This window comes from Myotis davidii, unplaced genomic scaffold (genome assembly GCF_000327345.1).
Source record: "Myotis davidii unplaced genomic scaffold, ASM32734v1 scaffold339, whole genome shotgun sequence".
Lineage (NCBI taxonomy): Eukaryota > Metazoa > Chordata > Mammalia > Chiroptera > Vespertilionidae > Myotis > Myotis davidii.
Window position 1 is genome coordinate 1,002,784 of NW_006290778.1, and position 26,290 is coordinate 1,029,073.

At 47.9% G+C, this 26,290-nt stretch overlaps 1 protein-coding gene across 6 annotated transcripts in view; it reads left to right on the forward strand.

Moving 5' to 3' along the window:
- The window catches only part of ST3GAL5 (ST3 beta-galactoside alpha-2,3-sialyltransferase 5), a 43,237-nt gene extending 18,923 nt beyond the window's left edge, over positions 1-24,314 (forward strand). For 2 of the 6 annotated variants that reach the window (XM_015564087.1, XM_015564088.1), the window contains exons 2-8: positions 2,277-2,367; positions 2,712-2,835; positions 4,140-4,251; positions 15,759-16,102; positions 20,367-20,553; positions 21,809-21,967; positions 23,091-23,339. In XM_015564087.1, coding sequence (XP_015419573.1) covers positions 2,277-2,367; positions 2,712-2,835; positions 4,140-4,251; positions 15,759-16,102; positions 20,367-20,553; positions 21,809-21,967; positions 23,091-23,339 — 1,266 coding nt within the window. Of the gene's footprint in view, positions 1-2,276; positions 2,399-2,711; positions 2,836-4,139; positions 4,252-15,758; positions 16,103-20,366; positions 20,554-21,808; positions 21,968-23,090 lie in introns of all 6 variants that reach the window. The other 4 variants (XM_006763990.2, XM_015564090.1, XM_015564086.1 and 1 more) reach the window with 3 other exon arrangements.
- Positions 24,315-26,290: the final 1,976 nt, after the last annotated feature.

Consider the following 26,290-nt stretch of genomic DNA (forward strand, 5'->3'; position numbering starts at 1 on the left):
GAGCACGTTATATGGCAGTGATGGTGAGAAGAAGAGGGTGTTCAGGACTGTAGACCCCCCTGTCACCCCGAGAGCCCCTCCTTTCCTTGCTCGAGTCACTTCCTGAAAGTGCAGAAGAGGATCACCTGATGTACCCGTCATGTCCAGCAGGAAACCAGAAACCACACAGACACTTAAGGCAGAGAGGGCTCTCATGCGGGGCGTTGATTACAAAGACGCTGGCAGGCCTACAGCCGCCAACGTGAGAAGGAAGTGTGAGCCCCGATCGAAAAGCTGCTGCCAGCCTGGGCCGACGCGCGCATTGATCACAGAGCTCCCGGACAGGCCTTGACTTGCGTCAAGTAGAAACCGTGGATGCCAGGCGCCCACCACCCCTGCTGGAGTCACATGTTCAGCCTCCGTCGCCCGCTACTGTGGCTGCCCCATCAGGAGCGCCACCAAAATCAGGGGTGTGGAAAGGCTGCTTCTTTCCTCTTGTCTCCCACTCTTCCTCCAGGATGTCTGTCCCGCATCACAGCTTAGCAGCAGCCAGCTGGCCAGAGAGGATCTGGGAAATGTCGTTTACAGGTTTACAGCCCGAGGGGCAGAGTAGGGAGCCAAGAGCACCACCACAGGCAGAAGTGGAGACGGTTTTTTTTTGGAACCATCGTCAGCCTCATTGCCTGGAGGCCCACTTGGCTGACCCTGTATGTCAGTAACCACAATGTAGCCGTGTTTGAAAACCTTCCAGGGCCTCAGTTGTTCTACCTGCTCATTTAAGAATTCGGTAGATTCTTCAGCAAGGGTTTCCTAGTGAAGTCCTTGGCACCATTTTTCTGAAACTGCTCAAGTAGAATCATTCATATCTGTGAAAACTCTTACCCTCTAGTGCTACACAGAATTGGTGTTGAGGGAGAGGTTGTTTATACTAACAAAAAAATTAAATACTTGGATGTCAGTTTGATATATTTCCCCCCTCAAACAAAATGGCACAACGCTAATGGGGAAAATGAAGTGAATAATGAGATAGGATAGAACTTCCTGGCTGAGAGACGAAGTATAGTAAAGACATTTCTTAAATTGATGTATAAATTTATTATAGCAATAGGTGCCTATATTAATTAAGATCTGGACACTGCATTTAACTAACTGCTTAAACAAGACAGAAGTTTATTTCTCCAGAGGCAGGCAGTCCAAGGTGGAATGGCGGCTCTGCCGTTGGGATTGTCCAGGGACCCCGGCCCCTTCTCTCTTGTTGCTCCCCAAACTGCTCCCTCTCCCTCCTTCTCCCCTTTCCCCTTTCCTTCCCCCTCCCCCTCTCCCTCCTTCTCCCCTTCCCCCTCTCCTTTCCCCTCCCCCTCACCCTTTCTCTCCCCTTCCTCCTTCCCCTCTAAAAAGATGAAAACAAAATTTTTTAAGTATAAGAGCTCTAGGTGGTTTCTCAGTGGTTAGGGCGTTGGCCCACCGACTGAAGGGTTTCAGTTCGATTCCTGATCAAGGGCATGTACCTCCGTTGGGGTGCCTGCAGCTGGCAAACAGTCTATGTGTCTCTCTCACATTGATGTTTCTCTCTCCCCCTTCTCCCTCCCTTCCACTCTCTCTCTAAAGATCAATGGGGGGAAAGTCCTTTGGTGAGGACTTATAAAAAAGTATGCGAGTATTGAGATTTCTATGAGCCCTGCACGCATCACCCAGCCTCAACAGTTATCAGTGTATGGCTGGTCTTGTGTCATATGTTTCCCACCACATACTTACTCCCTTCCTGACTTTTTTGAAGTAAATCTCATTTCTGTTCTTTTATCTATAAACTAGAGGCCCGATACACGAAATTCGTGCAAGGGGCTCAGCCCCCACAGTCGAGGTGGCTGCCCTCGGCCCTCGCAGCCTTGGCTTTGTCCGGAAGGTCGTCTGGCTGTCCAGTCTACTTAGCATACTATGCTTTTATTATTATAGATATTTCCACATGTTTCTCTAAAAGATAAAGACTCGTTTAAAAAACTAGACTTTTTATTTTGGGATAATTGTAGATGCAAATGCAATTGTAAGAAATAATACAGTGAGATCCTGTGTAATCTTTTTTTTTTTTTTTTTTTTTTTTTTAAAAAAAAGTTTTTTTTAAAACCTGGCACAGGAAAGCAGTGACATTCTACATGAGCCAAAATAGCCAGTCTTTCTCTGCAAATACAGTAGGAGCAATTTAATTCCATGAAGAATAAACTAATTCAACAAACTTTTTGGAGGCCGATGCTCTATCCACTGAGCCACACTGGCTAGGTCTTTTTTTTTTTTTTTTTTAGGTCCTGTGTAAACTTTACTCAGTTTCCCCCAATGGTAGCATCTTGCAAAACCATAGTACGTATCACAACTGGGATACTGACGAAGATACAGGCAAGTTACAGAACATTTTCATCACCACAAGGTTTCTTCTTGTTGCTTTTTTGTAGCCATACACACCATTCCTTACATAACTCCTGGGACAACCACTAATCTGTTCTCCATTTCTATAATTTTGTCATTTCAAGAATGTTCTATAAATGTAATCATACAATATGTAACCTCTTAAGTCCTTGGCTCAGCATAATTCTTTCCAGATTCATCCAAGTTGTTGCATGTATCAGTAGTTCACACCTCTTATGACTAAGTAGTAGTCCACATAAAGGCTCTTTAAAAATATCATTCACCTAAATGGTCCCTCTTTTTCCTCCTCCTGCTCTCTTCCCCCCTCTTCACAGCGATGCCAAGCGAGTATCACTGTGTGAAACCGAGAAGCGATTGCTCAAGACCCTCCCTGCAATGGTACACCCGAGCTCAGAACAAGATGCGAAGACCCAACTTGTTGTTAAAAGACATTTTCAAGTAAGTATGAGCCCTTGGGCCAAAAGGTCCCCCAATGTGGGTCAACTGTGTAGAATTGGGAACGATGATTCTTATTCTTGATCACATTTGGTCAAAGGATCATGTAAAGGCACGTCCGTGCTTGGTGCCCTGGGTTCGTGCATCAAACTGCACTTGGTAAGAGGGCAGTGCCCAGCCAGGGGCCCTGAGGCTCTGCAGCTGAGTTCGGATGCCCACGAGGGCAGCTCTGACAGCGCACGGCTCTTCCTGCCGTTATATAACAAAAGAGGGCTTTGTCCCTTAGCTATTTAAGTTAATCTAAAATATGATTAATTAAAGGCCCCTAAAGGCATTTGAATATCATTAAATATTGAAAGCTAAAAAGGGTAACAGGTGTCTCAGCCAGGTCACTTTTACATCCTAATAAGTAAGGAGGAACTTGTTACTTTTATATAGTACCAGCTGAACCAAGTTGAAAATTACCCCTTTTTCATGTCTAAATACAGAAACAGGGCTCTGAAATCTACTTTCACATCTCACTTTTCTAATTTAGAAGGTATAGATTTAAAAAGGTGAGAAAAGGAAATGTATATCCATAAATACTTGTATCACTTCCCATCTCCCTTTAGTCATTAACCAGTATTTATTGAGGCCTACACGTGCCTGGCACTGGGTTGGGTGCAGGCCACATGGCAGCAAATAGAATAGACAAGACCTGCACCCCATGCTCCTCACAGTGTGGGCAGGACAGACTCATGGCCAGGAGTTACAGGACAGGGGGTCAGAGTTGTAGACACTGCTTTTAACACCCTTTTCCCCTTCCGTTAAAAAACAAACAAACCATCAGGCCTGGCTGGCGTGGCTCAGTGGTTGAGCATCAAACTATGAACCAGGAGGTCATGGCATATACCCCGGTTGCAGGCTCTATCCCCAATAGGGGGCATGTATGAGGCAGCCCATCAATGGTTCTCTCTCATCATTGATGTTTCTATCTCTCTCTCCCTTCCTCTCTGAAATCAATAAAAAAAATAGATTAGAGAGAGAGAGACCTACCCAGAACCTCACTGTCAATAAAAACAAAAAATCTATTACTTGATTTTATTTTGTTAAGTTCAGTAACCTGGACTTAACAAAGTCCAGATAAATGACTAATTTATCTTCTCAGGGAATAAGTAGTGCCTTAAGGGGTCACCCTGAGGTCAGCTGTAAAGACAATACTGCATAGCAGACAGACTGAATTTGGGTTAGGTTTTCACTTGTTTCCCATGATCACTCCTGATTGTCACGCGACCGCCTCATTATAACTAATTGATTTTTTTTCCTAGGTGTATACTTCTTGTGTTCGGAGTGTGGATCCTTTATATCCTCAAGTTAAATTATACTACTGAAGAATGTGATATAAAAAAAGTGCATTATGTGGATCCTGACCGCGTCAAGGTGAGATATCCCACTGGTGTGGTTTAAATTAAAACATTTCCAAACATACATTTAAATAGTAAAATCATCTCTAAAGTATAGTAAGTAAACGTTCATTAAAACTATAAATAGAGGGGAAAACACTTAGCACTCTAAAACCAGAATCAGGAACAACCCACCCTAAAATACAACGGACTCTGCCCCCTAGCCCACAGCATTCTTCTGTTACTGAGGTCACGGGGTCGGGGGAATTCCGCTCACCGAACTCCAGGACCTGTCATGTGGTTAACCACCTGTCATGTGGTTAACATGCCACAGTGCTGTCAGTGTGCGTGTTCTTAAAACAGAATGGGAAGAATTTATTTTAGTGTCATCAGTCATTCCTGCATTTCATCTTTTTAATGATTTCACATTGTATTTCGAGATTTTTTTCTTAGATTTATTTTTATTTTTCTAAGTCTGTTGAGCCATTAAATGCTCATTTCACTGATTATTTGAGTGCTTAAATTATCAGCAACGCCCAGCCTTGGATGAAAGAGGTGATTTTAACTAAGGTAGCGTCATGATAACCAAGCAGGTATTGGTGCTTTTCCTGTGGTATTTAGCTATCGTGACTGGGAGATTTCCCTGTATTCTCCCCATTTTACAGAGGAGGCCTGGGAGGTTAAGCTGCTTGCCCAGGTTCACATCTAGTTTAGTTAACGCATCTAGTTTAGTGTGTACTGTGGAATAACTGTTCTAAAAGTGCTTTAGTCGCGTAAACTCAGTGAACCCTCTGAACAGTCCTGGGATGGAGGTTCTGTTATTAACCCCACCTCACAGCTGGGGAGTGGAGGACAGGAGACTGTCACCCGGGCAAGGTTGCCATGGCGAGTAAGGGTGAAGTCGGGGCTTGGACCCAGCAGTGTCGTTTCAGAGTCTGAGCTCCTGGCGACCCTGCTCTCTGCCTGGGGAGGGAGTCCACGGAGAAGAAACCAGAAGAGATAGGCTGCGATGCAGAGAGGAGAGAGCTGAAGTTCCTGATCTAGAATCAAATGTAAATGTCAGTAACAAGGTCACCTTGGGCAAGTTACTTCATTGTTTTGAGACCCAGTGTTCTTGGCTATGCAGTGTGAATAACAGCATCTGTGTAGCAGGTAGTCATCCAAGTTGAGTTAGATAATACCCACAATGCTCCTTTTCTAATCCTGATTTTTCTTCACATGGTCTGATTTAATCTGTCTGTCCTAAGTGCCTCAAGCTTTTGGGGATATAGACACCGAAGTAAACGGGGAGAGAGTAGTTAAATGCACAGTTTGGCCTATGCAGACACTTGTGTCTCAGGGGTCTTGCTGATCATGGAGCCCTCCTGTCCTCGCTGCTTCCGCCCTCCGACGTTCGCTGACTCAGCATTTCATCAGCAATAGCCCGTGTGCTTCGCTGGAGTAGGATGTGTCCAGTAGCCACTGCTCGGGCCTTCCCTCTCCTCCCGATCCGGCTGGCCTTGCGGACATCCCCGAGTTCCTTTCCACTCCAAGGCCCTTCACAGCTCTCTTGGATAGTTTTTAGACGTCCGGTCTCTCTCTGTCCCCTGGGAAAGGCCTAAATGCTCGTATCTGTGAGCTCTCCCCATTGTTTCTTTGCTGCACTCTCCACATCCTCTGTGCATCCTTCTGCACACTGCTGACCAGCTGCAGAGGTAATGGCTCTTGAGCAGGGAATAACTGACAAAGGTGAGCTCTCTTGTGCAAGGGTCAGGCACACCATTTCAGAAGTTCAAGATGGGGAAGATGCATGTGGTGTAGGGACACCTGGGGTGAAAATCAACTTGGTGGTTTTAGTGCCAAGCCAACACCATCTGCATCGGCATGTGCCGTGGCTGCCTACAGCCATTTCCCGTAAGCTACAGTGATAGAGCGGAGTGGTCTGCTTCAGATACGTGCTCTGAACATGATGGCCGCCACTCTCTAAGGTTCCCTCCAGGAATCATAGTGACTTCTGCAGATGACCAGAGGAGAGACTCGGGACCATGTCCCTGAGGAACCTCGGAAGGAGTGGGGACCTGAAGGAGAGAAGACCTGGTACAGGCCGCATAGCAGCTACTGTCAGCAGCCAGAGTCCTGGGCCATGGAAGGTCGCCCCGCCTGGGTGGCCTCGGTGTCAGAGATGCAGACCAGGCGATGGCGGCCAAGCTGAAAGAAGGGGCTCACGGTCCCAGGCGTCCAAAGGTGGAGTGAATGGGCCACCTTTGTGGCAAGCCTCTGGAGGTCTTTAAGCAAAGCCAGGAGGACTGTTGGGGAGGTTCGGTAGGTAGAATTCAGGCATCAGACAGCGGTGGCTCAGGGGCCTTTTAGGTTCTTTCTAGCCCTGAAACCCTGTGGTTCTCGACATTGGGCCAGTCCTTGGCTGCAGCGTGTGGGCGGGTGTCGGGACTTGGGGCTTTCCCTGGCCTGAGTGCAGCTGCATGGCACCACTCGTCCCCAGCTCCGTGACTTCCCCACTGGACTTCAGCGGTGCTTGAAGCTCCTCTGAAACTTGCCACTCTCCACCTGGTATTATAATAATTTATGCAAGCATTTCGTCTTCCCATCTAAAGTACAAGTAATTTGAGAACAGAAATGGTGTTTACGAAAATATATAGTTTCTGGGATTTCAGGAGAAGGAATCATGACCTAAGATTGCCCTTTGGGACTCTGTGCTCTCACCCATTGCCCCAGATTGATGTCTCCTTGCCCAGCTTTTTTTTTTTTTTTTTTTAATGGGGCTCAGACTAGGAGTCCATGGGTCCCGAGGACCTCTGTGTATCTGTCTGGTCTCCTTCACATTCTTTTGGGCCCGTTTCTGTAGCCTCATGAGCTGCTTTTCCTCCTGGTAATGGGTCTTGGCCTTCTTCCTCTTCTCCTCCCGCGCGGCTGTGAACGCCAGCCTCATGAGCCAGGCGCCCTAGGCAGGCAGCCTTCTGTGTGGGCTTCAGAAGCACAACATTGAGGGCAGCGGGAACCACCTTTGGCTTTTACTTGTAGGTGGCGGGATCCCATCAAACACCTTCAGGCTCTCCAGGTTGGCCTGGCCTGCTCGGTCTGATGAAAGATGTGGCTGGGGGCTCGGGAGTGGTAGGGCCATGTACTTCAACTGGTTTCTGTAGAAATCGTCAGAAATGTCGATGCCCTCACGGTGCACAACCACCCCCTCTGGCCCAGCAGTACCTGCTTGGCTATGGTGGCCACCAGGTGCCTGGGAGATGATCTCAGCCATCGAGCACGGGACCTGCCCCTCTGCCATTTTCAGTGGGGAAAGCTCCTTACCTGCCGTTCTGCATGCAGGCATGCCCCACTAATCTAATGTGTGGATGTACACTCTTTTTTATTTTTATTATTGATTTGACAGAGAGAGAGAGAGAGAGGAAGAGAAAGATCAATTGGTTGCCTCCCATGCTCATTGACTGGGATCAAACCCGCAACCTAGGTATGTGAACCCACAACCTTTTAGTGTATGGGAGGATGCGCCAACTAACTGAGCCATCTCGCCAGGGCACCACTGTGGTATTTTGACTATTTGTCTTCCTCACTGTCCAACAATAAGCCCTTGAGAGATAGGGATTGTCTGCTAACATTTTACACTAATTAATATGTACTTATCTATATTAAACTCCAGAGGGAGGGGGAGATATTCCTTTTTTAAAAAATATATTTTATTGATTTTTCACAGAGAGGAAAGGAGAGGGACAGAGAGTCAGAAATATCGATGAGAGAGAAACATCGATCAGCTGCCTCCTGCACAGCCCCCACCGGGGTTGTGCCCGCAACCAAGGTACATGCCCTTGGCTGGAATCGAACCTGGGACCTTTCAGTCCGCAGGCTGACGCTCTATCCACTGAGCCAAACCAGTTAGGGCGGGAGATGCTGACGCTCTATCCACTGAGCCAAACCAGTTAGGGCGGGAGATATTCCTTAAACCACAGTTTGTTTTCTCATCTTTGAATTCCAAATTGTACAGAAAATCCACAGTTAAACAACAGGAAATTTCAGGAATGCATATTAAGTTTAAAATTCCTTTGAGGAGTAGGACAGATACCTCCTGTCCAACTCTCCATGTCTACCAATAGACAGTAGACAGAACAAAGCCCCCCCATCACCTTCCCCCTGAAACATGGAATATGAGTCCTCCATCTAGGCTTATGGGGCCAATGTTTACTGCTGGACCAGTAACAGACTCATAGCTGCCAATGCCCTGCCCTGATTGGCTCCAGTGAGGGTTCCTGACCAATCACTGACAGGGAGGATGGAGGTACCTGATGGGCAGGGCCAGCCTCCCAAGGCCACTGCCTGCGTAGAGAAAGGGGAACAAAACTGTGGTTTCTCAGAGAAGGTGTGGAAACCCCCTAGGCAGCCCACTGTGACCACCACATCAATCCAGGTCTAAAATATTTTTTTACAATTAAGAAAACACCCAAAACTCAGATGATGCAGAAATAAATAGAGTGGAAAGTCCCCTGTAATTTGTGGGAAAAGGGAGGCATAGGAAGGCAGTTAAATAATTCACATGTTTGTGAAAGTCTCAGTTCAGAAATTGAATAAAGTAAAAAGTAAAACCACCCTGAAACCATGGTGGAAAGAGGGTGTCTTTTATTCTATTGAGACTTTTTTTTTAATGTAGCTTTTTAGCATTGTTGACCCTGTTGAAATGCCACAGTGGTCCTCACAGCTTGTCCTGCTTCATCCCACACAGAGGGAGCAAAAGGCCGATGCCTCACAGGGCCTTCCAAATTAGAGGAAAGCCAGAGTTGGAAATCGCTGAGGACTTGTGGTGGGAATAGCAGAAGGTGAGACTGAAATGCGATAGGTCCAGAGTGCAAGGCCTTAAATGCCACGCTCTTAAGCAGCTCCTAAATTGGATTATAGTCATGCATCATTAAACGAAGAACAGAAACCCCAAGTAGAGGAAATGGTGGAGGAAGCTGGCTGGTGCGGCCATGGTATTCTCAGTGGCTGGGAGATGGCGTTCAGTAAGAGCTCCCCACAAAGACAACCCTGCTTCAGGCTACTGGTGGAGTGAGACCAAAGCGTTTGGACAGATCTGAACGACTGTGGGTGTGTATCAGCTGAAGAGGGTCTCAGAGCCATGAGGATGGGGCGCTGTTCGCTCTGTTGATGACATTCAGCGACTCACAGGGTTAGGGGCCCCTGCCGACCCTGTTGGCTGAGCGAGTTCTGGTTGCACTGGGCCTGGCCTGCAGTAGCATAGACGTGTGTGGCTCTGTTGGTTGTGGGCTTTGTATTTCCTATTTAAAGATGGGCCTTAGTGTGCCACTGGTGGTCTTTTTGTTTTTGTCTTTTAAAGGCTGCTAACAGTGGTCTCTGCAGGAGTGCTCAGACACTTTGAAAGTATGGTTGAGAGGGGAAATTGTACTTTCCTCTTCAGCCCCTCCCCTCTGGTAACCACCATACTGACGTTTGATTGGAGAAAGATGTGGTATTTATACAGACAAGGGAATACTACTCAGCTATATGAAAGAAGGAAACCCCTCCATTTACAGCAGCGTGGATGAACCTCGAGGGCATTATGCTCAGTGAAATAAGTCAAACAGAGAAAGACAAATTCTGTTTCATCTCACTTACATGTGGGATATGAAACAAAAAGCAATATACTTTGATTTTTTTAAAGAAATACCCTCGTTTTCCATTGCAAATCGTCATTGACATTTGTATCAACCAGATGTCTCTTTATTCTTAATTGTGGGCAGCCAGCAAATTCATCCTGGAAGATGGTTTTTGTTGTTAACTTCATTGACTTTTAAAGAGAGAAGGGAAGGGAGAGAGAGAGAAACATTGATTTGTTGTTCCACTTATTTAGGCATTCATTGGTTAACTAGAGGCCCCGGTGCATGAAAATTCATGCATTGGAGTGGGGATCCCTCAGCCCAGCCTGCCCCCTCTCACAGTGCAGGAGCCCTCAGGGGCGGGAGGTGACCCAGCGATCAGGGGAAGGCGATGCCCCATCACACCTCTGCTGCTGCCACTGCCGGCAGCACAAGCCTCGGCCGGCCCTGGTTACCTGCACCTCCGGCCGGCCCTGGGCAGCTGGGCAGCCGCCATCCGAGGCTTGCCTGCACCTTGGCTGGCCCTACTTGCCTGAGCCTCAATCAGTGGCGGGTGCAGGAGGACCCGTGGCCCCAGTGGCAGGCACACTGAGCAGCCGGCCCCGCCCTCACTGGGCACCGCCATCTTGTGAGGGTGTGATGGTCAATTTACATATTACCTCTTGATTGTATAGGATTATATAGGATTCTTGTGTGTGCCCTGATCGAACACACACCTCTGGTGTGTCAGGACAGTGCTCTAACTGAGCTATCCAGCCAGGACCTTAGAAAACTTAAAAATTGAAGCCCTCATTCCCATGCCTTGATTTGAAGGGCCTGGGAGATCCTGTGTCTCTGAGAGTCACCCCTTCTCTGCTTACCCTGGGTGCAGAGGAAATGGTGCCGGAGGTGCAGGGTAAGCAATCCAGACCCTTCCGCATCCTTCGGCGCTGTCTGCAGCAGAGAAGGGGAAAGCCTTCCTCTCTGTCACAGCTCTGAAAGGCGATTCTCTCTGAGACAGATGAGGTTCTCCCCCTCCAAGGCTTTAGAACTTGGAAGAAGGAGGAGAGAGGCTAGGATTCCTGGTTAGAAGAAATTGCCCCTAGGGGCTTTCTCAGAGCTGGTTGTGTGTCTTCGCAGGAGTTAAAACAAAAGAAGAGAAAGAATTGCTGTTGCTTTCGGCATGTCTGGTGGCATGGGAGCACTCATTTGCTGGGGGTTGATTATTGCACCCACTGGGGACGAGGCCAGGGAGGGGTCACGGTCAGAAGGCGAGGCTGAGCCGTGTGCTCTGCTCACGGTCTAGAAAATTAAGTCTGAAGCCTGCAATGGAACTCGGCCAACATGGAAATAGAATGAAATTTCACTCTTTCTGAACGAAACTTCTGGAGAGAAAATGCGGCCGCCCAGCAGCTTCGGGCACAGGTAGCCTGAACTCCCACCCCTTTCCAGTCACGCGTCAGTCACCCGCTTCTCTAGGTCTCCTGTGGCGCTCCGTCCCGGGAGGCTTGTAAAACCAGATGCTCGCGGTATCATTCTGTAGTGAGGAACTAGGCCTTTGTCCTCGGAAAATTGCTGTTTCTAACCTTCAGACCCAGAGTCTAGAGACAAGCTTGTCTGGTGTGCGCAGCCCCGCTGCCCTGCCCCCTCTGGCTGGGCCTTAAGGTCCTGCTGGGCAGCAGGTGGGGTCGGGGCTGGCCCTCAGTCCTGGGGCTGCTCCGGGAGGGACCAGTTCCTCTCAGGCTTTCCCACTGACTGTTCATGAAGCTCTCGGTTCGTGTTCAGGCTCCTGTCCCCCGGCGTCTGTGTGCTGCTCTCTGTGTGTGGAGGCTGTGGCTTTTGGAGTTGGGGAGGTAATCCTTAGCCCAGGTCATGCTAAGGATTAGCAACATATTAGAAAACATAGGCAGTAAGCTCTCTGACGTTGCTCTTAGTAATATTTGTTGGATATGTCTCCTTGGGCAAGGGAAACAAAAGAAGACATAAACATGGGACTACATCAAACTAAAACGTTTTTGTACAGCAAAGGAAACCATCAGCAAAGCCAAAAGATAACCTATCAAATGGGAGAAGATAAGCTCTGCCCTTATCGTGATGCTACCTTGAGCCCACAAAGTGCCTATCCTAGCACCAGTCTTGCCAGGTGTCTCAGGCATCACGACATGACCAGTGATCATGCATGGTGTCTGCAGCCTCATCTGAGGCTCCAAGAATAACAGTTTCCCTTGTTAGAACCAGGGCCAGAGCCTCTCTCTCTCCCTCTCTCCCCTTCCTCTCTCTCTGAAAATTAATAAAAACATATTTTAAAAGTGGGGGTTCTGCTATAAGATAGATACCTGTCTACAAATATGTTATTACTAGAGGCCCTGCGCACCAAATTCGTGTGTGGGTACGGTCCCTAGGCCTGGCCTTCGATCAAGGCCATCTTCCAGGCTGCCCGCAGCCAGACCCCATTCCCCGTTCGCCATTGGGTGATCCGTAGTCAGTGCACCTTATAGTGACTGGTCCAGCGGTCGTTCAGGTCGTTCCGCCGTTAGGGTCAATTTGCATATTACCCTTTTATTATATAGGATAGCAGCTGCAGACAGAGCACCCATGTGGTGGTGGCCAGGCTGTGGGATGCGCAGCCGGGGGTGACCATGGGGGATCTGTTCAAGAATGGAGCGGGGAGGGGCTCTTCACCAGCCACCCCTGGGACAGGGAAATCTAAGGTGGAGAGAATGCTTGACCAGCAGGGTCCCTGAGGAGGGGAAGGCTGGAAACATTGTCCAAGGAAGATCTTACCAAGTTTGCCAAGAAGTAAATGATGCTAATACAGGAAGCTAAGTCAAGATGTACAGGTATTAGATCGAAAATATTCATCTTCATCACAATATCATGTAATGATGGTTAAGAATTATGTTTTTAATAGTTCATTGGCTTGTTTAGTTTACCAGGGAGTCCAGTAAAATCGTAGTGTAGTAGAACCTATTGTTATTTAACACTAACCATTTGCCTCTGGTGTTTTTTAATTATCTCACATCTCTAAACTGCAGTTACCTTTGGATTATTAATATAAAGTCAGGGAGGAGGATTTTTTAAAACTACTTTTTTATTGAGTTCAGATAGGAATGGAGAGGGAGAGAGAGAGAGAGAGAGAGAGAGAGAGAGAAACATCAATGATGAGAGAGAATCATTGATTGGCTGCTTCCTACATGCCCCCTACTGGGGATCAAGCCTGCAACCCAGGCATGTGCCCTGACAGGAAATCGAACCCACGACCCTTCAGCCCCCAGGCTGATGCTATATCCACTGAGCCAAACTGACTAGGGCAAGGGAGAAGGATTTTTAAGAACAATTTGTTAAAGTTAAAACACATTTTGGATTAAAGACTTAAACATTAGACCTGAAACCATAAAAATCCTAGAAGAAAACATAGGCAGTAAGCTCTCTGACGTTGCTCTTAGTAATATTTGTTGGATATGTCTTCTTGGGCAAGGGAAACAAAAGAAGACATAAACATGGGACTACATCAAACTAAAACATTTTTGTACAGCAAAGGAAACCATCAGCAAAGCCAAAAGATAACCTATCAAATGGGAGAAGATATTCATCAATGATATATCCAATAAAGGATTATTATACAAAAGATATAAGGAACTCATACAATCTAATACCAACAAGATAAACAACCCAATTGAAAAAATGGGCAGAGGGCCTGAATAGACATTTCTCCCAAGAGGACAGATAGGTGATGCTCAGTGTCACCAATCATCAGGGAAACACTAATTAACACCACCGTGAGATGTCACCGCATACCTGTCAGAATGATTCATCAATAAATCAACAAACAGCATGTGTTGGTGAAGATATGGAGCAAAGGGAACCCTCGTGTACTTTTGTTAGGATTGTAAATTGGCACAGCCACTATGGAAAACAGGTATGGTGGTTTCTCAAAAATTAAAAATAGAACTACCATGTGACCCAGCGATCTTACTTCTGGGTTTTATGCAAAGAAATTCAAAACACTAATTCAAAAAGGTATATGTACTCCTGTGTTCACTGCAGCATTAGTTACAATAACCAAGAATGGAAGCAGCGTAAGTGTCCATCAATAGATGACTGGATAAAGATGTGGCACATACATACAATGGCATTCTGCTCAGCCATAAAAAGAATGAAATCTTGCCATCTGTGAGTAAATGAATGGCCCTAAAGGGTCTTATGCTGGATGAAATAAGTCAGACAAAGTCAAGTAACGTATGATTTCACTTACATGTGGAACCTAAAAAAATAAGTGAACAAACAAAATAGAAACAAACTCATGGATACAAAGAACACATTGGCAGTGGAATGGGAGGGAGTCTCAGGGGCTGGTGGAAAGGTGCGGGATTAACAAGTACAAGTTAGCAGTTATAAAAATAGTCACGGGGATGTAAGTACAGCACAGGGCACAGAATCAATAATCCTATATAATAAAAGCCTAATATGCAAATCGACAGAAAGTGATCGCTTCATAAGTTATATAAATGTCTAATTGCTGTGTTGTATAGCTGAAACTAACAATATTGTATGCCAAGTATAACTGAAGAAAAAAAAATACCAGCCATGCCAAAAATATGCTATACAAAAACCCAATAAAAATAACAAGGCTTTGAGAAAAAACATAGCTGGGGCACACATTTGAAACTATATGCAGCAATAAATAATCCTTGTAATAATATGGTCATAGTTCAAAGGACATGTTCAATCCTAAAAATACTCCAGTAAACATAGGACTACACACGCACACACACACGCACACATGCACACATGCATGTGAAGGTGGTTTGGTGGTGGGAGGGGTAAGGCAGGGCCGAGGCTGCCGAGTGTGGACTCGAGAACGAAAAGCTCTGTGACAAGGGAGAACTTTCTGCCAAGCGGCTGATCCTGAGGCAGCATGTGGCCAGACTCAGCCAGGAGGAAGGCCGTGGGCATGGCAAGTGGTACCACGTTCGTCCGGGCCTTGTGGGCTCAGCTGGGCTAGTGTACCTAAGTACACTCTTCCTTGTCGATGCAACATGTTAATCTACAGGGAAAATTGTATACAACACCAAGGCAACTTCTGTGTTGACATGACATTATTCCTTGGCTACATTGAGAGTAATTTCCAGGCTCTCGTGAAGCTCATTGCCCCAACTGACAAGTAAGCCTGTTTCTCACCCTGAACAGATGAGAACCTGAAATAGGGAAAACATTGTAATTGTGGTAAGAAACACGCAACATAGCATTTACATTCTTGGGCATTTTTTAAGCACGACGTATATTCACATTGTGAAGCAGATTCCTAGAACTTTTTCATCTTACAAAGCTGAAACTCACGTTGTGAAAGATTGATCCTATAAAGCTGGGACTACCCATGAAACACACCCTCCTTCCCGTTTCCTCCTCCCCCCAGTCTCAGGTAACCACCACTCTACTTGATACATTTGACTATGTTAGACACCTTATATAATGGAATCATGCACTATTTGCATTTCTGTGCATGATTCCATTGTATAAGGTGTCCTTATTTCACTGGGCATAATGTCTTCAAGCATCATCCATGTGGTAAGTGTGACGGGATTTCATGAAATCTTAAACACCTCAAAGTATCTCCCCCCCCCAAATTTACTTGAACAGGTTAAGCTAGGGGTCGTAGGAGATGGAGGGTCCTTCCTGCTTTGAGAAAAAACACAGCTGGGGCCAACATTTAAAACTCTATACAACAATAAATAATCCTTTATGAAATAAATACTCTGGCTGAGTCTTTCTCATGTCATGTGACCCTCCCAGGTTTTTCCTTCAAGTTCCTCGCATAAATTAACTCTTAAAAGCAGATGTTCTGTGTGAAAAGACAACCGTCAGAAGGGGAGCTACTTCAGACACCTTACAGACGACAGTGTCCCCTCTAAGTGTACATTTCTAATGCCTGACAGTGTTGTAAGCGCGGGTTGGTGTGATTCCATTCCAGAGAGCTCAGAAGTACGCGCAGCAAGTCTTGCAGCAGGAGTGCCGGCCCAGGTTTGCCAGGACGTCCATGGCGCGGCTGTTTGAGCACCAGTACAGCGTGGACTTGCCGCCCTTCGTGAAGAAGGGCCCCCGGGCCAACGAGGCCGAGTACAAGTACGACCCTCCTTTCGGGTTCCGGCAGTTCTCCGGGAAGGTGCAGAGCCTCCTGGAACTCTTGCCTGAGCACGACCTTCCTGAACACTTGAAAGCAAAGAGTTGTCGGCGTTGCGTGGTCATCGGAAGTGGCGGGATACTCCACGGACTGGAGCTGGGCCCGGCCCTGAACCAGTTCGACGTGGTGATAAGGTACGTTGGTTCCAGCGGTTCCCAACCTGTGGGTCGCGACCATCGGAAAACACATATATAATTACATATTGTTTTTGTGATTAATCACTATGCTTTAATTATGTTGAATTAGTAACAATGAAATTGGGGGTCACCACAACATGAGGAACTGTATTGAAGGGTCGCGGCATTAGGAAGGTTGAGAACCACTGGTTTAGACGAACCTTCCTCCTCCAGAGCTGGCTCACTGCTCTTGGTCCCCTGCACGCTCCTGCTGCCATCCGGGGAGTTGACTGTTGAAGAAATCAAAACAAAAACATGATGTGATGAGATGCTCCAAACTGTGCGGTACTGACCCCAGTTTGGCAAAACACTTTTCAGAAGAGGTGAGGTTTAGGAGAATGGGGAGGTTCAGATAAGCCAGCAAAGGAGGGAGGCTGTGCCAGGTGAGGCCAGGAGGACGGGAGGCTGAGTGAGTGGGGTGCCTGGCCTGGGAGCTGGGCTGGTGTGGGTGAGCCCTGCAGGCCGCTGGCTGGGCTGCAGAAAACACATAACAGGCCGTAAGGAGCCAGCCTGGATTCTTCTTGGCTTAGCTGGCTAAGGTGCTTTCTGATTATAAAAGTAAAATATGTTTATTCTTGAAGATTTAAAAATACAGGAAAATATAAGGAAGAAAATGCCACTTGTGGCACAAAAACCAACCACTGCTAATTGGCTGTGGGTTTTTTTTCACTTTTGCTCTATATACATACCAATGAGTGCATTTATATTCTTCTGAAGTGTTTTGCTTTTTTAACGTCGTGGTATGAATAGTTTCTGAGGTCATTCTCTGTCTTTGGGAAACTAACTTGACCGTTTACTCTTCCTGTAAATGAGGTATCGTACGTTACGTAGCCACCCTCCCATTGTTGGGCACTTAAAACATCTCCAGTTTCCTTGTGATTGTGAAAATGCTTTGCACATTCTCATGCGTGTGTCTTTATGTACATCTCTGACTTATTTCCTTGGACATAATTCCAAGAATCCCTAGAATTGTTGGGTTAACGATACTTGAATGGTTTTTAAGGCTCTTGATATACTTCAGTGAATTGTCTCTATCTTAAGGGTGTTCAAAACAGGGAGCATGATGAAAGTTGGGTCTTAATTAAACTCATCGAGAGGAGGATGTGGATTTGACTGAAGGCAGCAGACAATAGGGCCGGAGCCTGGGTTTGGAGGCTGCAGTGTGGGGCCGGGTGTGAGATGGAGAAAGAAGAAATAGAGGCTAGAGATCAAATAGAAACCCGACCAGCATGGCTCAGCAGTTGAACGTCAACCTATAAACCAGGAGACCAGAGTTTGATTCCCAATCAGGGCACATGGGGGGCATGCAGGAGGCAGCCAATTGGTGATTCTTTCTCATCATCGATGTCTATATCTCTCTCTCCTTTTCCCTTCCTCTCTGAAATCAATTAAAAAAATACATTTTTTAAAGATCAAATATGAGGTATATTGGAAAAGTGAATTACAGGATTTTCTGACAGGGGACACCAAGATTTCTAATCTGGGGTTTGAGGCAGTAGTGGAACTGCTTAAGAAAATAGACCCGTTGAGAGAAATCTCTGGTTAGTTCAGATATTTTGAACTAAAAGCAATAGTGTGTACACACACTGCCTTTGTCCCGGCAGCCGAGGTCTCGGGCAAGTGTCCTGACTGTATTGTGCCTTTGTTCCCTCATCTGTACGTGGAGGCGGTGATGGCACGTTCCTGAGCAGCTTACTGTGAACGTCAAAGGCATGAGTGGGTTTAGAGTACTTAGAATAGTGGCAGGCCTATGGTAAATGCTCAGTAAATATTCGCATCAGATTGGGGGAGATGTGCAGGAATGTGGGGGCTAAGGAGGAGAGGGCAAGGGTAAAAGGTGTGGTAGGCAAGAACCAGACATTTTTAAGTTCTAAGGGAGAGAAGAAAAAGGTAAGAACCAAGTTTTAGGTCGAAAGGGGTCCCGTAGGCCCCAGTGAGCAGAAGGCAGGATGGTGTGCAGCAGGTGTGTGCAGGTTGGGGTGAGGGCAGACACGTCACTGCCTTTCGCTGGCTGATGTCTATGTGGCAGTGCGTGCCATGTGCTTTAGACGTCCCAGTCCTCGCTGAAACCACCACAGTGGGCCAGTGTCAGAGATGAGGACACCATAGGGCCCCGGGTCCACGCCAGGCACCAGCATTCCACATGCAGGGTTTTGAGGCTTCCAGAACCTCAACCCTGGCCTTCAACAGGCAGCGTTGGGGAAGGCAGACAGGACCCTGTGCCCATCGAATGGTGCAGGACTGGGAAATGGGGGAGGAGGTAAGAAACCAGGGGTGCTGATAGAAGAGGTAAGAAACCGGAGAAGAGATGTGGAGGAAGGGGCGGCCTCCAGCAGGAGAGCAGCGGGATCTGGCTCTTTGGGGGGGAAGGGGGGGCGGGCAGGCAGTGGGATCTGGGTGAGGGGCCTCACTGGGCAGGAGGAAGAAGAAGAGGCCCAGGGAGAGCGGGAAGGGGGGGCTGGGAAGGTGCCTGGTGATGGCGGGCGCCAGCCTGGCGAGCGTGGACTTCATGCATAGGCACTGGGAGGCCACTGAGCGTGAGGGCCAGAGAAAGGGTGACTTAGCATAATTACGAGGGAGAAGCTTTGGGGGAGTAACTTTTAATATTTCTTAATTGATTTTAGAGAGAGAGGAAGGGAGAGGAATGACAGCGACTGAGAGAGAGAGAGAGAGAGAGAGAGAGAGAGAGAGAGAGAGAGAGAGAGGAGAGAAAGGGAAAAGCATGTTTGGTACTATCTGTGGTTTCGTCCCAGGTTCGGTTCCGGTCAAGGGCATGTACCTGGGTTGCGGGCACATCCCCAGTGGTGGGTGTGCAGGAGGCAGCTGATCGATGTTTCTCTCTCATCGATGTTTCTAACTCTATCTCTCTTCGTCTCTCTCCCTTCCTCTCTGTAAAAAATCAATAAAATATATTTTTTTTAAAAAAAGAAAGAAGCATCCATCTGTTGCCTCCCGCACACACCCCAACTGGGGGGTTAACCCACAACCTAGGTATGTGCCCTGACTGGGAATTGAGTCAGCACAGGACGACACTCAACCAATTGAGCCCCACCAGCCAGGGCTGGGGAGTAACTTTTAGACTGAAAGTGATTCTAAACTTAACAGAAAAGTTGCAAAAATAGTGCACAGAACTCCCGTTCACCCTTCTCCCAGATTCCCCTTTGGTAACACTTCACCACGTTGGCTATGTCATGTTCTCTTTACATATGTGATTATTCTTCTCCAAACCCTTTCAGAGTTTGTTGCAAACATCTAGCTCCCTTACCCCTAAATACTTTAGTATGTGTTTCCCAAGAACAAGGACATTCTATTATAGAAGCAGGAAGCTAGCACTGATACATCACACCTTATCTGCAGTCTTGATTCACATTTCACCAGTTTTCCTAATGTCCTTTATTTTAAAAAAGAAAAGGAAGGGGGTGGGGGGAGCAGGAAAAAAAAGGAAAACATAGCTGGTCTAGGCTCATGTCTTCCATTTTGTTGTCCTGTCCAATAATATCTTTTAATAATCCAGGGCTAGGTGTCTGAGATTTAGAAGAGGAAGTAGAATAGAAGAGAAAGGTTAGATACAGGGGACGTAGTACAGGCCAAAAACCAAACACACTACAAAACTGAATGACAGTGTGAGCGGTAGTATTGCTTGGGAAGAATTCTTAGACTTCTCTCCCAAACAGCCACCCTGGCAAAGCCTTCACTGATCGAACAGTTGTTAGTGTCCCAAATCCTTGCTTTGCTTTAAGACCAGGCTGCACCTAGGCCCATGGCCCCACCCCCGTTCAACCCTGTCCATATATAACTGTCGCCGTGTCTGCCTGGCCCTGGTTTCTAGGTTTTCCTCTCTGATTACCTTTTGGAAATTCTGACAAGAGACCCTGGTATCTGAGCACAATGGGAGGCTTTCAAGGAAACATCAGTGCCCAGAAAAAGCCCAAAATAGACTATGTTTGGATTGCCTGAAAATGGGACGAGAGCGGATTGCTTGGCATTCAGAGATGAGCGGGGGGCATCCCTCACAGGGCAAGGAGGGCTGCATGCATCTGGCACCTGGAAAGGGTGGACCTGTGGGGGCAGGGAGGCTGCTGGGAGGGACACCCGGGCCCCAACCACTACCTGTTCCCAGGCCTAAAACAATGCGGAGAACATAGGAGGGAATTCTTTTGTGGTGTGATAAGGTAGCCAATGGCTTGCTTTGTCTCTTTATCGTGTCCTTTGTGTTAAATAGGTTAAACAGTGCACCTGTCGAGGGCTATTCAGAGCATGTTGGAAATAAAACTACTATAAGGATGACTTATCCAGAGGGCGCCCCACTGTCTGACTTCGAATATTATTCCACTGACTTGTTTGTGGCTGTTTTATTTAAGAGCGTTGACTTCAACTGGCTTCAGGCAATGGTAAAGAACGAAACCCTGGTAAGCATGGGAATCCAGCCTCCAGATGTGTCTTTGGGGTCTCTAACTGTGACGCAGGCTTCTACTTTTCAGCAGACTCGGTGGAATGCATACTTTCACATCCGGGTTGTGTTTTAAATAACCTCTCCCTCTGTGGAAACCCCTCAGAACTCCTTGCTGGAAATGGCTTTCAGAACATGATCGATTCACAGGTGGAGGTCAAGATCGTTACTTAATGGGAATATCAAGTTTTGGACAAAAATGGTTATTACTAAGGTTGATGACCCAATGGATTCACTAGACTGGAGCTTATGTGGCTTTTGGCTTTTTCTAGAAATTAGGTTTACCTGAGTTAATGTAAACCATTATTGGGGATATTGAAAAGAATGTACATAAAACCTCTGGGGCGTATTCTCAATGAGCTTCTCCCAGACTGCTTTGATTGGTGGTGCAAATTCACAGGAGTAAATTCCCAGCATTCCAGAGGGCGGGTGTGGAGGGGACGGCCTCACCAGGTCCGGGTCGTGGTCTTCTGGTCTTGACGGTGATCAATCAACCACTTTATAGTCCCTCCCATTGTGCTGAAATGAACTTCAGAGGCCAGCTGTCGTGGAGTGCGCGTGCATTCATATTCACTTGCACAGACCAGCGGTCCACACAAGTAATAGGACATCCGGGGGTATGAGACCTTTCACAGAAGCTTCCTGTGGTGGAGACTTGTGTCTCCGGCGCTTGATTCTGTGCGGGTTATCGTGGTCTTCCGGGCTTTCTATGGAAAAGAAGTTGTTCTTTTGGGACATGAAGCTCATACGAAATGACTCAGTCAGTTACCAAGAGACATTATGGGACTGGGAAAAGGAGTGAGTGGAGGGAGAGAGGACCCTGGGTGAGGGCCTGACAGAGCCGGCACTCACAGCGCTTAGTACCCTTGAATTGGTGCTGTTTGCTTAGTCTTCCCTGGGCAAAATGGTGGCTTTCGATCCTACAAAGGCTGTACCTCCTCTGGTCATTCCCTAAGCAGTTTCTTCCCCACACAAGAGCTGGGTCTGTGGCTCCTCTCCTTGTCCAGTGCCACCTTCAAACACCAGGTCCTTTGGAGTTGGGTGTTTGAGTTGAGAGAGTGACTTTGCAGACAGCTGTGAGTTTGCTGCAGAATGTGTGCCCGCCAGGGGTCACGGCCACGGCTTGGCCCGGTTATCAGGGGATGCGTTCCCCCCTCCACTGATCGATGACTAATGTGTATCCCTAATGATTGCTTCTTGTTTTCTTTCCTCAGCCATTTTGGGTACGACTCTTCTTTTGGAAGCAGGTGGCAGAAAAAATCCCATTACAGCCAAAACATTTCAGGATTTTAAATCCAGTTATTATCAAAGAGACTGCCTTTGACATCCTTCAGTATTCAGAGCCGCAGTCCAGGTTCTGGGGCCGAGATAAGGTATTTTTTTTCTTCTACTGAGAGTTAACGATTCTTGTCTGCGTTTGAGGGGTGACCTCTGTACATATTTCACTTAGGCTCGGCTGTGTACACAGAGGCATCTTCCAGTGGGGAACCTAGGCCACGATGAGAAGCTGAATCCGTATTCACCACTCTGCACCCTGACTCAGGGCTCCTCAGTGTTCATTGGTCGTCCCTGGTGACTCATCTCTTTAGTATAGTCAGCACATTAGCACTTAGGTCACTGAGATGTTATTTAAGACTAGTGACCTGGTGCACAGATTCATGCACATTGAAAGGAAATTAATTAGAAGGTGGCCAGTGGGGCGGGACAGGGCAAGATGGGCCAGACACGCCCTGGAGCCAACCTCCTGGGGTCCCTCCCTGGCCGGCCGCACCTGGGGTGGCACCCCGGCTCTCAGGGCGTCTGCAAAGTGAGCGGGGTACCTCCAGCAGGTGGGGTCCCTTGGGTTGGCCTGCGGGGATTGGGCCAAAACCAGCTCTCCAACATCCCCTGAGGGGTCCCAGAGTGCGAGAGGGCACTCTGCAAAGTTGCTGTTGTACAGGGTGTGGAATGCAAACACAAGTGTGCAGTAAACCAGATTCCGGCCAACAGTGCCCCAGAAACAACATAACCCATGGCTGAAGGTGGAATCGCGTGGCCCCGCCAGGAATTGGCTTCCTCCTCTCTGGTTTTAGGGTGTGTCACCAGAGAACCACCGCTGCCAAATCACTGCAGCTTGGCAGCTCCTGCATTGAGCATCTGCCCCCTGGTGGTCAGTGCACCCATAGCGACTGGTCAGATGGTTGGACACTTAGCATATTAGCCTTTTATAGAGATAGATTATGGTGTAGTCGATACAATATTGTGGGACTGTGAAGGGTGAAGAAAAGCTAATGGATATGAGAACACCTTCATAATGTATTAAGCAAGAAAATTGAGTTGCAGAACATCCCATTTTTGTTTAAAAATAGAGATGCCCAGGAAAAAAGCTTAGAAATAAAGAGCAGGCTGAAATCGTGAGATGTTTGAAATCGCCGCCTTTATTACTTGGCACAGCGTGCGTGCTACGTGGGGAGCAGCGAATTGCGCTCAGACTGTCGGGCCTTTTTTCTTTTCCAGAACGTCCCCACGATTGGCGTCATTGCCGTTGTCTTAGCCACACACCTGTGTGATGAAGTCAGCTTGGCCGGCTTTGGCTATGACCTCAGCCAGCCCAGAACACCTTTGCATTACTTCGACAATCTCTGCATGGCCGCCATGAACTTCCAGACCATGCACAACGTGACGACGGAGACCAGGCTGCTGCTGAAGCTGGTCAAGGAGGGCGTGGTGAAGGACCTCAGCGGGGGCATCCACTGCGAGTTTTGAACACAGACAACCTCACCGGAAATGCACCTCGGACTCTGAGGGCCGCTTTTCTTGGCCTTCTTGGGGCATTTCTCCTACAAATACTTGGAGGTGCAGCTGGTGTTTTTAACTTTTAATTTAAAAGACAAAAACCAGTTTCGCTCTTCCCACTCTTCCCCTTCCCCCTCCATCCCCACCCCCGTATTTATTTGAGGTAGGTGTTTTTGCACAAAATTTTGTAAGTTAATTTTGGGAATTGAATTGGAAAGACTTTTTGAAGAGAACTGGGTGTAATGATGTTTTACTATAGTTTAAGAAAGTTATTTAATTTGTAAGAACGCTGCCCACGTGCAGTGCACACGGAATGCCAGGTAGTCCGTGGAAGGAGAGGGGAGTCAGCCTTTGAGGAGAGCCCTGCACACCTGGTTCTGGTTCTTGTTACCCCGACACCTGGGACGAGGTCAGAGGCCCTGTCAGGAGGGCGTGCTCAGGAGGTAACCCTCTGGCCTGGTCTGGCCATGCTGCGGTGTGAGGCCTGGGCGGGTGGAGGCGTTGACAGTCCCTCCGCTGGTCCTCCTCCCGCCAGGCGACCTGCGGGGATCAGCAGAGTCATAGGACGTTTCCCGTGTCCTCGCGGCACTGCGCATCGCCCTGGGCTGCAGAGGCCCCCGTCTTCCCTGCAATTAGGACAACTTTGAATTTCTTGAGAGTTTTTAACGGCCCTTCCAGAGCACTTCCATGTCCATCCAAGGTGTTACGCTGTCCTTCCCAGGAGGCTTCCAAGAGTTAGGACAAAACCTCTGTTTCCCAGAGTCGTAAAAGAACAAGCCCTTTCCAAGAATAACGCGTCTTCTGAAACACTAAAATGACATTCTCCCAGTATTATAAATTGCCTATTTAAAAAAAAATTTTTTTTTTTGAATGCCTGCCCGGCAGTATGTACCAGGCAGTGTGCTGGTCAGAAGGAAAAAGAATAAAAGTTTTCGAGTTCTCACAGTCTAGTTAATTTGAGTGCTTTTTTATTAGAAGTCTCTAAGTCTGCCGGAAATGTCCTTTCTGGATGCTGCTAGAGCAGCGGTTCTCAACCTGTGGGTCGCGACCCCTTTGGCGGTCGAACGACCTTTTCACAATGGTCGCCTAAGACCATCCTGCATATCAGATATTTACATTATGATTCATAACAGTAGCAACATTACAGTTATGAAGTAGAAATGAAAATAATTTTATGGTTGGGTCACAGCATGAGGAACTGTATTTAAAGGGCCTGAAGGTTGAGAACCACTGTGCTAGAGGGACACCTCCCTGTGGATGCCGGCAGTGAGGGGCCGAGGGTGGAAGCTGCCTTCTCCTACGAGGGGCTTCGCCTCAGGCGGCTGCAAGCTCTTGCGGAGAGATGGTGGGTTGTGGCTTCTTCCCGGAGAACAGGCTTGTGAAGCTCTTGTCTCTTAATTGCTCCAGTCTTAGTGTGAGACAGCTGCTGCGCCTCTGCCCTCCCTCCTGCGCCTCTGCCCTCCCTCCTGTGCCTTCGCCCTCCCTCCTGCGCCTCCGTCCTCCCTCTCCTCTGTCCTGCCTCTCCTGCGCCTCCATCTTCCCTCCGTCCTGCCTCTCCTGCTCCTCCGTCCTCCCTCCAGCGCCTCTGTCCACCCTCCTGCTCCTCTGTCCTCCCTCTCCTCTGCCCTGCCTCTCCTGTGCCTCCATCCTCCCTCCTGCGCCTCTGCCCTCCCTCTCCTGGCTCCTGCTGCTGCCTCTCCCTCAGATCTCGGTTCTCTCCTGCATCTGCAGCTCCCGTGCAGCGTGGGCTCCCCGCGCACTCTGATGTCTTTGGTACCTGCCGCCTCGCAGCCTGTGCAGGTCGGAGCCAGGTTGTGGTGCTGCAGCAGATTCCCTTTGGCTCCCCGGGGCTCTGGGCAGGCTTAGATGAGCAGGCGCAACAAAATAATAGTTCTCTGGTTTCGTCTTACCATTTCCCATTGATTTTGCTTTCCGCTGTATAAGGTACTGTTTATTTAAGAGAGAATGCTTTTGAATTCTCCCCAGTTAAATGACTTGAGATTTTAAGATGGAGACTGAAACAGTCCACAGCTGTCCCGTGACAGCTCTTCTGTGTGTAATTTTTTTAGCGAGAGAAAGGGAGAGAGAGAGAAACATTAATATAAGAGCAAAACTGGTCAGCTGCCTCCTGCACAGGCCCCAACTGAGGATCGAGCCCGCAATCTGGCACGAGCCCTGACCAGGAATTGAACCGGTGACCTTTCGGTGCACAGGATGACGCCCAGCCAACCAAGCGACACTGGCGAGGGCATAACATACTTCTTACTGGAACTTTGAGCCACAGAAAATACCAGTGAACTTTAGGTTTTATTTGGTCTTTATTTTTGTGGGTTTTTTCCTCCTACGGAAAGCGTAGTCTCTCCAGAAACCTAGGCCAGCCTTAGAAAAAGGCTGTGGCCCTGGGATGGGCACCTCCCAGTGATACAGCTCATGTTTTTTAGGCAAAAGCTAATTTGGGATCTAGAAAACGTCATATATTTCGAGGTGTGACCATGCCTGCTTCATTGCTCCTTTTGTGTCACACTGATTTTTTTTCCCTATTTCCAAAGAATGTATTAATAAGGCCTTGACGATGTCTGTTTCCACAGAACTGGGGGGTAGGGGTGTCTCATCACCTGTGGGACCCATAAGTCGAGCTGTCAAACCAGCTTTGGACCAGACTGCTCGTGTTGAACCTCGTGGCCATCAGCTGTCCGTCGGTTTGTGGGGTGGGCGGGCTTCCCTGTAAGAGAAATAGCAAATTAGTGGTCACACCTAGTCTCCCCCGTTATTAAAGATTCCTAAAACCAAGGACCACGTGGTCTCAGCCGCCTCGGTCTCCAGCGCTCTGGGACTTGATGGCAACAGGACTGTCGCTTTTGCCTTATTGTCCCGAGAAACGTTCAGACCAGCGTGGGAGGAAGATTGAGAAACGGTGACTC